Source organism: Pteropus medius, unplaced genomic scaffold (assembly GCF_902729225.1).
Source record: "Pteropus medius unplaced genomic scaffold, Ma_sr-lr_union100, whole genome shotgun sequence".
NCBI classification, from domain to species: Eukaryota; Metazoa; Chordata; class Mammalia; order Chiroptera; family Pteropodidae; genus Pteropus; species Pteropus medius.
The window spans coordinates 11,647,289-11,664,248 of NW_024351543.1; the positions used below are offsets into that span (position 1 = coordinate 11,647,289).

The 16,960-nt window shown below is 45.7% G+C and overlaps 1 protein-coding gene across 1 annotated transcript in view; it reads left to right on the forward strand.

Annotated features, from left to right (window-relative positions):
- Positions 1-16,960, forward strand: part of DCLK3 (doublecortin like kinase 3) — a 46,179-nt gene that overhangs the window by 16,219 nt on the left and 13,000 nt on the right. The window contains exon 2 of the mRNA XM_039843377.1: positions 4,312-6,173. Within this exon, the coding sequence (XP_039699311.1) occupies positions 4,312-6,173 (1,862 nt within the window). The remainder of the gene's footprint in view (positions 1-4,311; positions 6,174-16,960) is intronic.

Sequence of the window (16,960 nt, forward strand, 5' to 3'; positions counted from 1 at the left end):
TTATTAGCTCACACCAGTCAGAGAATCCTGGGATCAGTGAGCAGGAAGTTGGTTTGTCTCCCCAGAAGAGCTATATGCTTACGCTTGCTGGAATGTTTCTCTTGCTATTCTGTCCCCACTGGTTTTCTACTTCAATTGCTATATGAATGACAAATTTGCCCTGGAGAGTAACCTTTAGCGTCATATTCTCTTTGCCCTTAGATTTGGGGAAAATCCAAGGTTAGAAGGCCTGTTTTCTTTTAGAGAAGAAAACAAACACAATTTGAGTGCCTGCTCTATGCTAAGCAGTGTGCTGGGCACCTTCAGCATGAGTGAGATATCAGGTTTGGCACATGTGGAAACTGAGGCACAGAGAGGTTATAGTATGTTCCCAAGGTCACACAGCTAATAAGAGTCTGGTAGAACCAGGATTTAAATGAGATCATCTGATCCCTTGTTTAGTGTTCTTTGCACAACTCTAAAATGAAGCTTTCACAAAGCTCTCTACCTGTGTCAGTTGCTCTATAAATGCTGCTTTGGTAAATATCCTTGTAGTCAGTGGATACCTGTGATCGTGCTTCCTTTCACCTTACTTATTTAATCTATTGAGGAGGTCTGTTGTGTGACGTCTACCAGTGCTGGAAGTAGTTACACTCAATTATTTACAACGAGAGCTGGAAGACTCAGACTTGACATAGGCGTTTGATGTTCGGGCTGGGAACTGCTTCCCCAAATCTTGAGTGCCTACTGTATGTAATAGGGTGGAGTAGGGGGATTTACATAATCCATGGGCTCTGCTTTTGGAGTGTTTAACTTTAGTCAAGAGGAAGAATATTTACACCTATAAAGACGAGGTAACGATGAGCTAATATGTGCCAAAAGAAGGCCAGGTGTTCCACAGCCATGTGCTGGCATTGAGTCTCAAGCATTCGTACTAAATGTTGGTTTAATGAAATGACTAGGTCTTTGGAGGAGGGAGCTATGCCTGTGAACTTGTGAGGTCAGGGATAGTTTGGTGATGGATGTGGGTCTTTAGGTCTTACAAGGGAGTAAGGCTTGGATGGGTGGGAGGAGGGAAGGTGAAGTGGGGTTGGTAATGGGTGGGGGCCGCTGGCTTGTGGAGGGCCTTACATATTAAGCCGAGGATGGTCATAGGGAGCCATTGTAGGTTCTTGAGCAGAGGAGTGGCTCAGCCAAAGCAATGCTTGTCCTATTGTATGTGTGCGGCTAGATTGGCATTGGTGAGAAAACTTATAAGCATTTGTATTTGTGGCGTATGAGGCAAAAGCAGCAGTATTGTTAAATCGAGACTGGTTTAGGAAGTTAATGGGAAAACAATGCTATAAGAGCATCTTTTCTCTATGTCACCTCCTGGGATGCTGCGGGCTTGGTGACCGAGGACTGGGAATTAAGATGTTTCATTTTTATTGTCTATCCCTTCGTTAACTATTTACTGTTGATGTAGGGATAGAGTAGGGGTTATTGTCTTACATAGTTTTAGGTTGAACCATATGAAATTTCCATTTTTTTCATAGGTCAAAATGGGTAGAACTACCAGCAATTTCATATGATTTCATTTACTTGATTTTGAGATTGTTGGAGATGTGTAGATGTGGGCTGCCTTTGGCTTTCTGGTCGGGGTGATTAGGGTAGGTACCCAGATGACGCTGCTTACAAGTAGCCTTGAAGTACTCAGTGTACTCTAGTCTTTGGGAGATGAGATCGTTCCTGGAGATTGAGCCCAGGGCCCAAGGGATGTGTTATGTTCTTTCTCTCTCTAATATTTGCTCTCCCTGACCAAGGACCAGGCATTCAGCGTCTCCTGATTTTATTCTGTTACCTTTGCTGAAGAAAATTTTGCTCTGGACCGAGAATTTTAAAGTAGGGAGGAGAGCTTGTGGAAGAGAGGATAACAATATTTGCATCTCGATTGTTTTCCTAGTACTGCCTTGTAGTTTGATGCAGACAGAACCCAGTTAAGATGGGGGAGGAGGGGTACTGAGTTCTCACGCTTGCCTCAGGCTGCCGAGGTTTTAAATGAGTTTGAGAACGTCTGGGTGGACTGAGCATGCCTGATGGCGGTGTGGTGGAGGCTGAGCTGTTCTGCCTTCATGTTCTTTGTGTCTGCACTCTCGTGGAGCCTCTCCTGGGTTCATGGATGGGGTGTTTCCAGATTGCTCCCCTAACCAGCAGGAATAAGGGCTGGCTCCGAGGCTGCGTCTACTGAAACTGGCTGGGCACAGCCATCCCAGGGAGTGTGCCCCTTTTGGCCCCGACTCTGGGTACCATGGGGCCGAGTCATCTGTCATCACACCCAAACTCCACAATTTCATGGTTTGAGACCTTGAGGCCACTGGTTCCATCATGATTTGCCTCTCTGTCATCCTCAGTTGCCACTCAACATGCGAGTCCCCACAGCGTTTGTCCTGTTCTAACGAGTATTGTTCTTTGCTTCGCTGACATCTCGAATACTCCCTTGTCCTCCTGGTTCTCTCTTGAAAATCCCTCTCCTCTCCCTTCCTCGGAATAAGAAATCTCTTCCATTTACTTAGCCTGCAAGTATGTATCGAGGGTCCCACTCTGTGAGAAGCAGCACAAGGAAAACAAATGAGGAAAAACACTGGTCTTTTCATGCACATGCATTTGAAGATCACCTTCCTTAGCACCTGTCCTCGATTTTTCCAGTGAGAAAACACAACTGGTACCACTGCTGTGCCTCTCTCTTTCCTCTTCTTTTCTGAAGAAAAGAAGTAACAGCTATCCGGAAATAGTTAAACCATAAATGTGATTTGTAAGTTCCTAAGTTTATGGCATGTGGGAAGATCAGTACCAGCCACCACTTGTCATCCAATCTGACACCTGTGTCTAGATGGAAATCATCTCAGAACAGATTGCATGTTATAATTAAAAAACAAAAAAACATTCCGTGTAAATATGCTCCGCCAAATTGCCCATCCTGGCACCACTGGGGTTTCTGCCACAATTCAAATGCACTTAAAAGATTATTTTTAACTTCTTTTTAAAGGAAGCATAAACAGCAGATTCCTACATGTAGGATATGACATATGGACGCTGTGGGGTAACTTTAATAACTCACAGCCCACCCTCACGGTTTAATTGAGCTACACATTCTTTCATTTTCCTGTTTCTTTTCCTGACCTGGACAGAAATTGAAATTGAAACACGTTTGCCTCAAGTACTTTATTCTGGCTGGGTACAGTTGACCGAGAAATACAAAGTCTCGTTTTACTCATTTATTCAGTTTATTTGGAAATACAATGAGAATGAACACATTCTCGTTATTAAAGTTCTGAACAATCACATGACCTTGGCTTCTTTCCTTTTTTTTTTTTTTAAATAATAAGAGGAGAAACCTTTTAGAGAAGAGAGTTTCTATACCTAGACTAAAATCTTTAATTTTCTTGCTTTTTTTTTTACAACCCCCAGTGCAAAAGAATCTCAGTCAGAATTTTAAGAAATGCCCACGATGTCATGTTGGTCCATGAGTTCTTGTTACGCCAGGTGAAGCTGAGCACAGCAGAATTTTACCTTATCAGTAGATTACATCGCTACCAAAATGAAATGGTCCCACAAAAGAGGTATTAAGATCGTGAGGACAGTATTGGTAACTGGCAATCACTGTGCCCTTACTGTGTGTGTCAAGCATGGCTTTAAGTGAACAGTAATTATTTTATTTATACTTCATGAAAACCTTGGGAGGAAGGTGTTAGCATTCCTACTTTATAGATGAAAGAGAACCAAAATGTGAGTAATTTGCCCAAGTTCACACATATAGTTAGTAGCCATGACAGGTTTTAAATCCAGATCCGTCTCAAACTCTGTGATCACCACTTCTTCACACATCACCTCATCTTGAGTGGGTTAAAAGTTGAGCTGACAAAACTTGTGGTGGATAAGATTTGGGTCCATCGAAGTTCCAGAATGTTCTGACTTCTTGTTGGTATTCCCTGAGCAGCAAACCTCGGGCCTTTTATCTCAGCTGTAGATTCTTGAAAGTCAACTCACTTTAAAGTAGTGGGAGTTGTGTTCTCAGGGTCAGGCCTCACCTAGAATGGGCTCCCCAGGCATGGCCCAACCTGGGAGTCCCTGGGAAAACTAGAGAGACAACCTCAGGCTTCATGCTGACTCTGTTCTTTGCTCTTGGCCTCTCACAGAGGAGCCTGGAGCTTAGTCTCCATTTCAAGCAGACTCTCAAAGATCCCTCTTATAAACTATAATAGAATCAGTCCTCTTTAGTAAAGTCTTGGTGAAGGCCGGAGAGCTCTTTGAACCCATTTTGACTAACGCTGTGTTGTTATTTTCCTCTTGCAGGACATCGAGGCCTATGTGACCATTCTCTAAAATATTTAAGCTCGAGAATCATGGAGCGGAAGCTGCAGGGCTCATGGCTGCCTGCTGGCCGAGGGAATCTGGAGAAACTGTCCCCGGGAACACGCAGCTCCGTGGTGCCCGTGTTCAGCCCTCAGAATGGTTCTCACTCCACCCATGCTGAGAACAGCCCGCTGAAGCCCAGGGTGGTGACCGTGGTGAGGCTGGGCGGACACCCGCTGCGGAAGATCACCCTGCTCCTCAACAGGCGGTCAGTGCAGACCTTCGAGCAGCTCTTGGCGGACGTCTCAGAGGCCTTGGGCTTTCCAAGATGGAAGAGCGATCATGTGAGAAAACTGTTTAACCTCAAGGGCAAAGAAATCAGGAGCATCTCTGATTTCTTCAGGGAAGGGGATGCTTTCATAGCTGTGGGCAAAGAACCACTGACACTGAAGAACATTCAGGTGGCCATAGAAGAACTGTACCCCAGTAAAGCCCGGGCCTTGACATTGACCCAGCATGGCCGGATTCCTTCTCCAAGGCTGAGAAGCAGGCTTTATTGCAAGGCTCTGAAAGGGAGTCACCACTGTGGGGAGATGGAGAGCACCAAGAGCGGCAGTGAGGCTGCCAGGTCCAAGGCAGCTGTCAGACACCAGGGGAAGGCCCCCGTGGAGCCGGTGCCGGAGGACAGGGCAAAGGCCCCGAAGAAGTGGGCGAGGGGGAATTGGGAACCTGAACCCGGGAGCAAGCCTCCCAGGGAAGCTGCCTTAGAGAGGCATGCGAACGGAGAGAAGCACCTGGGGGTGGAGATCGAGAGGACCTCAGGTGAAATTATCAGGTGTGAGAAGTGCAAGAGAGAGAGAGAGCTCCAGCAGAGCCTGCAGAGGGAGAGGCTGTCCCTGGGGACCAGTGAGCTAGACATAGGCAAGTCCCAACGGTATGACGTGGAGAAGCTGGTAAGGACCAGGAGCTGCAGGAGGTCCCCCGAGGCCAACCCTCTGGGTGGGGAGGAACAGGGGAAGGGTGACAACCACAGGAGCAGTTCCAGGAACCCCACTCAGGAGATGAGGAGACCCAGCAAGAACACAGACAAGAAAGAGGACAGAGACCCCGGAGGCCAGGAAGGTCATCTGCAAGGAGCAGCCAAGGCTAAGAAAGATCTTGTGGAAGCTCAACCTGTCAGAGAGGAGGGCCGGAGGGATGGGAAGAAAGACACCAGGAACAAGTATGGCGGCTGGCTTCTCAGGGAGCACCAGGCTGACTCCGAGAAGCTTCCCAGGACCAGAGGGGAAGAGCAGGAGGCAGAAAAGGAGAAAAAGCCATGTGCGTCAGGAGGGAGAAAGATGCTTTCCAAAGATGACCAACTCGGAAGGGTAGAAAAGGAGCCCAAAACAAGGCCGGAAGAAAGCAAGTCAGAGAGGCCTGGTGGCCGGAAGCGGCGGCCGGCGGGCATCATCTCGGCCAACGTGGAGAAGCACTATGAGCCAGGCCGGGTCATTGGGGACGGGAACTTCGCCGTGGTGAAGGAGTGCCGGCACCGAGAGACCAGGCAGGCCTACGCCATGAAGATCATTGACAAGTCCAAACTCAAAGGAAAGGAGGACATGGTTGACAGTGAGATCTTAATTATCCAGAGCCTCTCTCATCCCAACATAGTGAAACTGCATGAAGTCTACGAAACAGAAACGGAAATCTACCTGATCATGGAGTACGTGCAGGGCGGAGACCTTTTCGACGCCATCATAGAAAGTGTCAAGTTCCCAGAGCATGACGCTGCCCTCATGCTCACCGACTTGTGTAAGGCACTCGTCCATATGCATGACAAGAGCATTGTCCACCGGGATCTGAAGCCAGAGAACTTGCTGGTAAGCCCTGACCTTGCCACTATGGGAGAGGGTGTTTATAAAATGCGGGATACGAGAAATACCAATTGCCTCATACTCCGTCACTCTTACTCGCTAGAATACTACCTTTACGCTATTGTAACATACTCATTCCAGTATTAAAAACTTTGGTTATAGTTCATAAGTTGCTGAGATAAATCGGTTTTGACGAAATTATGGAAAAGGAAACCTTCCAATTTAAATAAAATGTAATATGTTTCCTCATCCCTGAGAGAAAAATACTTTTGCCTTAACAATGACCAGGTGGACTTATTTACTGGGCATTTGCACAAAGGCTGGCCTAGGTATCGGAGCTGGCCTACAGCTTCCCCTGTAGGCTTTGTGTTCACCCTCCCATTGAAACCACCCCTGACCCTTTTGCAGATAACTTCTTGCCACGAGAATTCAAAAGGCTCATCATGGCCGGGACCTGTGTGTGGAGTGGACAAGAGGCAGGCTCTGGAGTCAGATAACCTGACTTTGAATCTTGGCTTTCTTAGCTGCTTGCTCTAGAATCAGTCCTTCACCTCTCTGGGCCTGAATCTCTTTAATTACTATTAAAGAGAAATAGTAATAGTACCTATCTTGGAAGGTTGAGTGAGGATTGAGTATGGGAAAAGTGAAGGAGACTCTGACAGTGGGAGCTGGCCTGACACTCACGGCTCAGCTGTAGTGTTTTCCTGATGAACACAAACAGTTTGACACCAATATCTGACCATGAGGAATCAAGATAAAAGCAAGACCCCTTTTATAATCATGTCCAAATGCAGATAAGAAAAAGATTGTCCAAACTATGGCCAAATACCCCTCTTCTGGCTACTGTGAGTGACTGCCTCACTAGATGAGAATCACTCAGATGCCCAGTCATAGAATTACTCTCTCTTCCTGACAGTATTTAATTCAGAGCAGAATCTACCTTTTTGAACCCTCCGCCAAACCACCTCACACAGCCTGAATCTTTCAATAGATACCCGAATCCCAGTGGTGTGCATTCTCTATTGTTGCCATGAGGCAGGGAACTTAGGGTGTTCTTGAATTACAAGTGTGTTCCTGATGGTCTTTGTTCGGACAGCGTACACTGTCACTCTCTGGCACCTTTATCCCACCTTCTTCTTCGTAGCCCTGCTCACCAGCTTGTAATTCTGTATTTATTCCGTTTTCTTCCTCCTCTGACTGGAAAGAAGGTTGGTTCTATGACAACAGAAACTTTGTTCTATTCAGATTGTACCCTGAAACCTAGAATAGTTCTGTCACATGATAGACATCCATTAATTATTAGTTGGATGAATAAATGAATACGGACAGAGCATGCTGCCTGGGAGAGAGCGAGCACTCCATCGGTGGCAGCTACTGTCATTATTATCAGCAGCTCTGTTATTAAGTGGGTATCATGAATAAGCACTCAAAGCTGGATTGCTGCAGGCAAAGCAATAGTGAATGGAGACCGTGATCTTGATGAGCCACATTTTTTAGGGGGTAAGGGCATGGATTTAGCCTGTTTTTTAAAAAATTCAATGGCTGTCCACCCAGCCTGGAATCGTCATCCCAGTGCATTTATTTGTCGGTAAATGCTCTCACCAGGAGAATGAAACATTGAGTGAGTCAAGCTAATTATCTGGTGAAATGAGGTCTACGTTGACTGCTGAGTCAAGTAAATGTGTTTTTGCCCAAATTCATAAAATTACAGAAGTTTGACTGGTTGCCTGAGTGGACTGAATTACCATCAAATAACTCTCCTTTTGAAAATTTTCATTTTTTTGCATTACCTGAGTGTCTCCATCCTTTGCTTGCTTTTTATTTCTGTCTTCTGGGTCCGAGCCCAAGTAATCTCCATGTGTGATGTGCTGTACGCTGTTTCTCATGGCTACTTTGGACTAGCCACAGAGCGGTGTTGTTTAATGACCCTCTGAAGTATTCCTCGAATGGTCTCAGCAGGAGAGGTTCTGACTAGAGGCCTGGGCTGGTTTCATGAGCTGAGCGCTTTGAGCTTGTGCCCCTGAAAGCATTATCACTGTTATACAAGTTCCATGTTATACCAGGAAGCGGGATGAAATTGTTTACCCTATAGGATCGTTTTCTTTTGGGGACAGTCATCTGAGCTTGCATTTTCTCAGCAAGGTTCTGGAACCAATCTGTCGAGCTGGCTCATCTCTTGGACAATAGAGACTCTCCCTTGTGTTAAGGGACTTACTTGTCAACAGGCTTTGAAGTGGAGAAAGTCATCACCGGTTTAGACTACATCAAGTTCCCTTTAGGAAGTCGAAAATTGCAAGGTGAACATTTAGTGTGGACAAGCTGACTGCCTCAGAGAAGTCATCTGACAGCTCTTCATAGATTTAAATGTCAGTAAATATGTGTTTTGGGTGTCTTTAAGGGCAGTGAGGCGTGTTTGTGTGTTGCGTGAATGTGTTTGTGTGTTGTGTGAGTGTGTTTGTGTGTATGTGTGTTCTGAGAAGCAAAACTTCAGAGTAGCTATACTTTTTCAGTCTATATACATGAGTTGTCTATTGGTATTAAAAGTAGCTGATATTTAGATCCTTTTTCTGAATTTGAAGAAAGCCCACTTTTTTATTTTCAAATAAAAACTTTTTTTTTTTTTTTGGTGGTGGTATGGGCCCTTCAGAAACTGCGAAAAACTGAGTATTTGAGTCATCTTTTGTGGAATAGGTTAATATCTTTTCTCCCTATGGATAATTTTGTCAGCTTACATTTATCAAAACGAACAGGCCTGTCACATTTGTAACCATTTGTCCTTTTTCTGGGTGAGTAAAGTTCAATGTATTGTTATGTCAGAAATCTAAACACTAATGTTAGTGCTCTTTGCTTTTTTCAGACAGATCTGGGTTTTGCTAGATTTGACAATGGGATCATTGCCTGGGTTTAGAAAGGTGCCATCTCTAAACTTGCTGATATGATAATGATTTTGAAAACTTGGTAGGTCGACTAGGATTTAATATTAGTAAATATCACCATGGTGACTACTGTCCATCAATTATTGCTTTTAGAGACTTTCTGAATATACTAAGAGCTCTTAATGAATATAGCAAGCTTATTATCATTGTTTTAATCAAAGGGAATATTTGTATCTGATAATTGGGCCCCAGAATAAAATTTTAGGCCTATATTACTGTCTATTTATTTCTATGGATCACATTTTCTGATAAGGTGCTAGTTCTCTTCTTCCCTTTGGGTTATTTTGACTCATGAGATCTTGCCAAAGAAGTTTTAATTATGAGAATTTCCAGCTTGCAGAAATATCAGTGTTAATTGCTTCTCCTGCCAGCGTGTGCTCCCTTGGCGGGGTTGGGATGTGTTGTGTGATGTTGCCTGGGCCTCAGGAGGAGGGGAAGAAGCAAACAGGAGCCGGAGAGGTGAAGAGGATCAGACCAGCCCACACAGGATGGGAAGTAGACAGGCCAGGTTAGTTATGGCCAACAGAGGAGATATTACAACCTGCAAAGAAAGCTGAGTGGGGGTGAGGAGAGACTGAAGAGGTGTCAGACAGGAGCAAGGTCATTTGAAAAAATCTGTTCCAGAATAAGGGAAGAGATGGGACACATTCCCGGTCTGGAAATAGGGCTGAAAGGACTGAGATGGGTGGGCAGGCACTAAAGCTTAGGAGTACTTGGAGCAGAGACCTTTGAAATGGTGGTGGGGATAGGTCACAGATAAATGAGGGACAAAAGTTGTACCCTCTTTCTGGCCTCTTGATGGTTCTTGGAAGGAACAGACTCTTCTAGATTTTTAACTGCTGAATTTTGACTAGGACAGGGCAGTGATCAATGTCTCAAGGGTGACAAAGAAAATCTAGAAGGATAAAAAATGGCCAAACAAATGGGCCCTCCTTGCCCAATCTTTCTTTTAAAGACAATTGCAATTAGACAACTAGACCTTAGGCCTTGGAAACGCAAAGAGATTCACTGACTTGCTTCCTTAGATTAAAGACATTTTGAAAACAAAGAGTTTTAAGAAATTTAATCATAGACCCTCAAATGGCTCACAAGAAATCAGTCTTTTAGACAGGTGACAACACACAGGAACACAAGTATTAAGAGGACAATAGGAAATGGTTGTGATTTACTAAATGAACTTGTTCAATTATTGCATTCATTTTAATTCCCTAAGTTCTTTTACCATGTCCACTTTGACACATGAGAAGGATTCAGTGACTCTTGCTCTGTTGGTTGGTGGTTCTGCAGTGCATAATCCTCTCTCAGCAGCACGGCTTCTCTTCTGCCAGCTCCAATTTCAGTCTCCTTTTCCCTTAGCTTCTAAGACGGAGGTGTCCATGTCCTCTCACTAACAGTCCACGTATTCATGAATGCATTTATATACCGACCACTTTAATTAAAAAATTGGTAACAACTTTGAAGCATATCTTGTTAGTTATACTTAATAAAATCTAGAAATGTGGATTACAGCAATAACGTGAAGTCAAAGAAAAAGGACAGTGATACAGGCCTTTAGGTCATTGGCTACTATCGATCAAATCAGCAAGAAGATAGGTTTATAAGAGATAGAATCTATCTCGAGAGTATCAAGGTGAATTCTGCAGTTATGACTTTAGGTTTATATCTGTGAGAGTGGCTTTCGGTATCCATTTCAGCAGTTTCTAAAACTAAAAATAGTAATAAAAAGTACTCATATAGTCAGTGAATCCACATGCTGTCCATAGGTTTCAAGAAATTTCTTAAAGTTTTCAAAATTCTAGATTCTGGGTCATCTCAATGACTGAGGTTTTCTTCCTTCTGTCAGTTCCTTTTGAAATAGTCACCTAACAGGGAATATGTCTGGTAATTTACTGTCTGTAGTAAATTATCAATAGCAAAGGCAACTTAACAGCATGATTCATAGTTACTCACCTTGTCGAATATCTTCTAAAATCGTGACTTCATTCTCCCAAGGAGTCCTGAAGTTTAGGTCATTTAGTAAATAACAACAATCTCCTATTGTTCTCTTAATACCTGTGTTCCTGTGTGTTGTCACCTGTCAAAAAGACTGACTTCTTGTGAGCCATTTGAGGGTCTACGATTAAACTTCTTAAAACTCTTTATTTTTGAAATGTCTTTAATCTGAGGAAGCAAGTCAGTGAATCTCTTTGTTTCCAAGGCCTAAGGTCTAATTGTCTAATTGCAGTAACATGAAACTCCCTGGTTCTATTTCCACGTCCTCCAGACGTCCTATACATGTAAGTGTAAGAAGAGGAAGGGTAGAAAGAAGGAAGGAGATAGAGAGATTGAAATAGACATAGAGTTAGAGACAGAAATAGAGATGGGGGGCGGGGAACTCACTCTTGGTCCTTAATTCTTTCATTCCTGCATTAAACCTTGCCAATGTTCTGACTAAGCCTTATTATGAAGTATTCAGTAGGACTGGCATTCATTGTGGACATGGATATATAATTAATTCCTCTCCATCCTTCAATTTCTAATGTACCGTTTTGGGCAAAGATACTCTATTTTTCCATATTTAGACAAAACTCTTAAAATCCCTTTAGGTCCGATGAATAGAAATTTAGAATCAGGTTAAAGGATCATTTGTCTAGGAATCTCCCGTGGGCTGCATGCACCCCAGGCATTTGGCCCATAGTACCTCCTTGAGATGTAAATTTCTCCTCAAGGAACCACTTCTGAATTTTTTGACCCTCTCAGATCTCAGGGCACCGCTACAGTGCCCACGAATGAATATTTAATGGTGACCATAACAATAATAATTCTGTTTGAAATAACTTTGGTTTTACTGGGTAAGATGTTGAACTTGGGAATTTTGACAAATTGCTTGCATGGCCATATAATTATGGGCTTGGTGTTCCGTGTAGGTTGATTATCTTTCCCAGGAGGCAGTTGGAAGCAGAACCATGTGTGTCTATGAAGTTATTGCCCGTGTCTGCCTCCAGGGGGAGCAGGATGAATCGCAGGGGCTGAGGAGAACATAGGAAGGGGAGAGAACACTCTTGCTGGCTCTCCTTGTTACAGCTGAGCTACCTTCCAGCTGCAGTATGACTACCTGGCTAACAGTGGTATAACCCAGCGCTTCTCAAAACTTTCCTGTGCACAAGAATCATCTGGGATCCTGATAAAATGTAGGTGCTGATTTAGGTTGGGGGCGCTGAGACGCTGCCTTTCTGATAAGCTCTCAGGTGATGCCAATGGTCTGCAGAGCACGCTTTGAGGAGCAAGGGTTCAAACACTAAGACGTCTAGTTATCTCATGTAACAAGAAGCCTGGAGACAGTCGGTTCCAGGGATGGTTAATAGAGTAGTTCAAAGACAGCAAGGCAGCGTTTGTAATTTCTTTCATGGCCCCAAAATGTCTACCATACTTCAAGCATCACACTGTCCCACTCACATAAAAGGCAGGAAAAGCAGAGGTCGACTCTTGGTGATGTTCTCGCTTTTTAAACTGGAGGAAAGTCTTGCTCAGAAGCTCCTCGGCACACTTCCTGTTCTTTCTCATTGGCCGGGACAGGCCACGTGGCCTCCCTTGGGAAAGAGGCGTGGTTGCGGTGATTGACAGCCCAGCTGTGACTGCTGCCTGGGCTGGACCCGCCTTTCTCGAAGCATGGTTGCCCAAAGGCTGGATAGAATCTGGGTTCTGTTGGCAAGGAAGGAAGTCGTGGGGAGGCACCAGCAGTGACTGCCATTGAACCTGAAAATGAATCTGAGAACTACCTGTGCTCGGATATAGGGGCAAACACTGTGTGTGCTTCTCCACCCCTGAGGCTATGCAGACTGCTCTGTCCCATAGGGCAGGTAGGTGTGTAGGAAATGATGACTGAGGGAGGTGTAGGCATTACGGTTGGGCCCTGCGGTCTGTTTATTCTTGTGTGCCAGCCGGTCAGGGGAGGTGCTTCCTATGTTTGTTTGTTTAAGTTTCAGGCGGCCCTGTGCTGCATAAGGTTCTTTGGCCACTGCATTTCCCCATGCTTCGGCTTATGCTTTGGCCTCTATTTTAGGCTCACCTTGGCCCTTCAGCCAGGTACAGTGAGTGGGGCACAGGAAAATTTCCAAAGACACGTTTTCCTAGGATAGGACAGTTTTGAGATGTTCAGTTGTGTTCCCAGTGGCCAGGACTTTTGGTACTTCTCCCCACAGGGAAGGTCCTAGGACAGCAACTGCTTGCCGTCTGTTCTACTACAGACAGTGGACCTCTTGGAGCGGGACGGGGGACAGAGACTGCCCACATGGCTCCCTGTCTGGGTCCCTTCAGCCTCTCGCTGAGGGGCTGGCGCAGGGCCCAGTGAGGCTTCTGCTCAGGCACTGGGCCATTTCTGGGCCAGCCTAACACCTCCCCCCTTACTCCTTCACACCTCCATGGTGGGATCATAGGGAGGCTTAGAGTCCTCTTTCAGGAGTTTTGGGGGGGACTGCTGGGAGAGGGTAAATCTGGGAGAGGATGGCTTTCAGGGAAGTGTGGATAAGAAGCGCTTGCCAGGCTAGTTCCCAAAGTCACCCCAAACTTCATGGGTGGTTCTCTTGGATCTCTCAGGGGCCCCCAACTTCACAGAAAGGCCTGCTAAGCCTCCCCATCATATAGGACAAGGCATCTCTTAAATGCTTCCCCTTTCTCAGCCTGCTTTCGTTTGCCCTGCCCTGGTAGACAGAAGTGAACCTGTTACTCTGGTGGACAGACCACCCCAGTCCTCCTGCCCTGGCCTATGGCTGTTCCCCTTCATCCAACCGTGACTGTCTCTTTGATAACCATGCCCTCTGAGCTTGGCTTCCAAGTGGTTGGGGGCTGGGGACTGGAGTACGGAATAAGGGGCCCCTCCCTAATACCTTGATACTGTCTAGCCTCATAAAATCTTATCACAAAGCAGCTTATTCAAAGGGCTGTGCCAAGCACGACCTTGTGGTTCCAGCTACTCTCTTCCCCTAGTTTACCTAGTTTTCGAGCTGAAATTTGGTCTGTCGGTTTGTCACATGCAAATCAAGCCCCACCTACCTCAGTGGTCAGAGGGGCAGGCGAGAGCTGTTCAGCTCTGAGGGACTTAGGTGTGACTACGTGGCGGTAATGTTTCCTGTGTCACCGCAGGTGAAGGTTTAGTCTTAACCCATGTCAAGGACTCATGGTGGTGAAGGGTAGAAGGGGACTGAGACATTCTTCATTTCCATTTACCTAAGTAACTAAAAGGGACCGAATTGTACTCAAGATGGTAGGGGAGCGTGGTGCTCACTGACACCGCTCCTCATGCTGCCCACGGTATGCGCCCCAGGCAGTACGTAGGCTTACCCCGCTCCAAAGGAGGGGAGGAATCCAGACACGGGGAGGTTGAGTAACTTGCTCAGAGTCACACAGCCAAGAAGGAGAAGTGGGATTCGAAACTCAGGACCTACCCATGCTCTTGAGCACTGCGTGTGACTGGCACTGGGTGGTGGCCTCTCAACCTGTTTTTGCTGCTCCTGAATGCAAACACTGAGCTGAGAAGGATCCTTTATTGCCACGTGGTTTCAGATCCTTGTAGATTGTAGCATAACAGAAAGTCGGGTCTGCTCAGGAAATCTAGAGACGACTCCCTCAGTTTGTGGGGGATGAAAGTGGGTTCAGAATGGCTTGTTTGAGGCCAAATGGCTCATTTAGATTATAAGCAGAGATGAAACAAAAATCCAGGTACATTTCAATCCCAGTTCTGAATTCTTTTGCATAACACGTGTCAAGAACTCAGTTACGTGACTTTGGATGAGATGACGTATTTCCCGAGAAAGTTTAATGCCGAGTATGGACTTTGGTCCTTTGAGAGTGGGGGAGCTGAGTAGGTTTCAGTATCGGGGGGCTGAGGAGCTAGTGGGGAGGAGCATACTCTAAGTAAAGACAAGGAAATCACTCTTTGGGCCAAGCATGTGTAACTACCTTTCTACTTCCCTCGATTGTCTTTCACCAGCACGTAGTTATTTTAGTCTGAACCTGATGATTATGGCCTTATTTCTACTGTCCAACACCAGGATTCTCTCCATGGGCAGCACTGGCATTTGGGGCCGGACGATTCTTTGTTGTGGGGCCTGTCCTGGGTGCTGGAGGCGGCTTAGCAGCATCCTGGCTTCTACCCACTTGGTGCTTTAGCAACTCCCAATTGTGACAACCAAAAATGTCTTTGGACATTGTCAAATATCCCCAGGTGGCGTTGGTGGTGGAGGATTGTCCCTGGTGGAGAACCACTGCCTAGGCTTTGTCGTACTGTGACGTTGAAAATTTCCTAACTGGGTGCTTCCACCCAGTTAGAGCCCACGTCCCGTGATGTCAACACGATGGTCACTAATCTCTGTGCTTTACATTTTCCTGGAATTCTCTCACTGACCCTATGGGAAAGGCCTCCCTATATTCATGTGCACATGGGGAAACTGAGGTTACATTAAAGTGAGGGACTCTTGGAGGTCGGCCTGCTGGACATTTCTGAGCTCAGAGCTAGGATGCACTGTGTTTTTAACCCGGTGGGTGGTTAACGTGTGGCCAGTCCAGCCGATGAGGGAATGGGTGCCGAACTGTGGATGCTTCCCAGTCACATCCCGTAGACTCCTATTCAGCATCCTGCTTCACATCACCACCTCGCTGTCTGATGTGATGAACATCTCAAACTCAAGATGCTGAAACTGATTTCACCTGGACCCTGCGCCTCTCCCAGAGTTCCCCAACCCAAGAGTGGCTCCGTCATCACATAGATACACAGTATAAATGTGTACAGTATGGAGATACTGTGTCTCCCAACTTAACACAAAAGCAAACTTGTTTTTTCCACCTCCTTTCACCTACTACCCCATTTTTATAATTCACACACACACACACACACACACACACCCTTGAACACTCACCATTTGTAGTTCCCATTTTATCCTGAACTCCCATCAGGGTCTCATCCCCATACTGTCCTGAAACCAGCCTTGTCTGTCAGAAAGAAAGATGGGGCCACCACTGACTCAGCTGCTCCGCTCGGGGAGCTCAGCGTCGCCCACGAGTCCTCCCTTTCCTCATCCTCACATTCAGTGCATTCTCTGTGATGACACTCCCCATCTCCACTGCACTTCCCAAGACCCATCCATCATCACCTCTTGCTGAGAGTATGGCATTCACCTCCTCACTGGCCCTTTCTCTTCCTCGAAAGCCATCTTCCTCTCAGCAGCCCGATCTTTTCCAAATGCAGGTCAGAACCTGTAACTCCTCTGTTCAGAGCTGTCAGCTTCCCATCACGTGCAAAATAAAGGCTAAGTTCATTTCCATGGCCTAGAAGGTCCTGCACGATGGGACCTCTGCCTACCCCTCAAAGCTCCACTCCAACCACCCACTCACCGACTCACTCCTCTCCCACCCCTGCTTGTGGTTCCTCCATCGGGCCAAGCATGCCCCTGGACCTTTGCACTTGCTCTTTCCTCCACCCGAAAAGCTTGCTTCTCAGATTGTAATATGACTCACCCCTGATTTTTTTTTTTCAAATGTTTCTTTCTCAGCGAGTCTTTCCTTAACTACCCTATTTAAAACACCACTGTCTCTCCCAGCATTGTCCAACAGAAAGTTCTGTGATGATGGAAATGTCCTATGTCTCCACTGCCCAATACAGGAACCACTAAGCACACAAGCACTTGAGCTGCACCTTGGGTGCAGCTCAAGTGCTTGTGTGCTTAGTGGTTCCTGTATTGGGCAGTGGAGACTGAACTTCAAATGTTATTTAAAAATAAACAGCCACCTGTGGTTTGCAGATACTGTAATAGACGATATGGCTTTTATCCCACTTTTACTTTTTCACTACTTGACATTACATATTCATTTGAATATTATTTA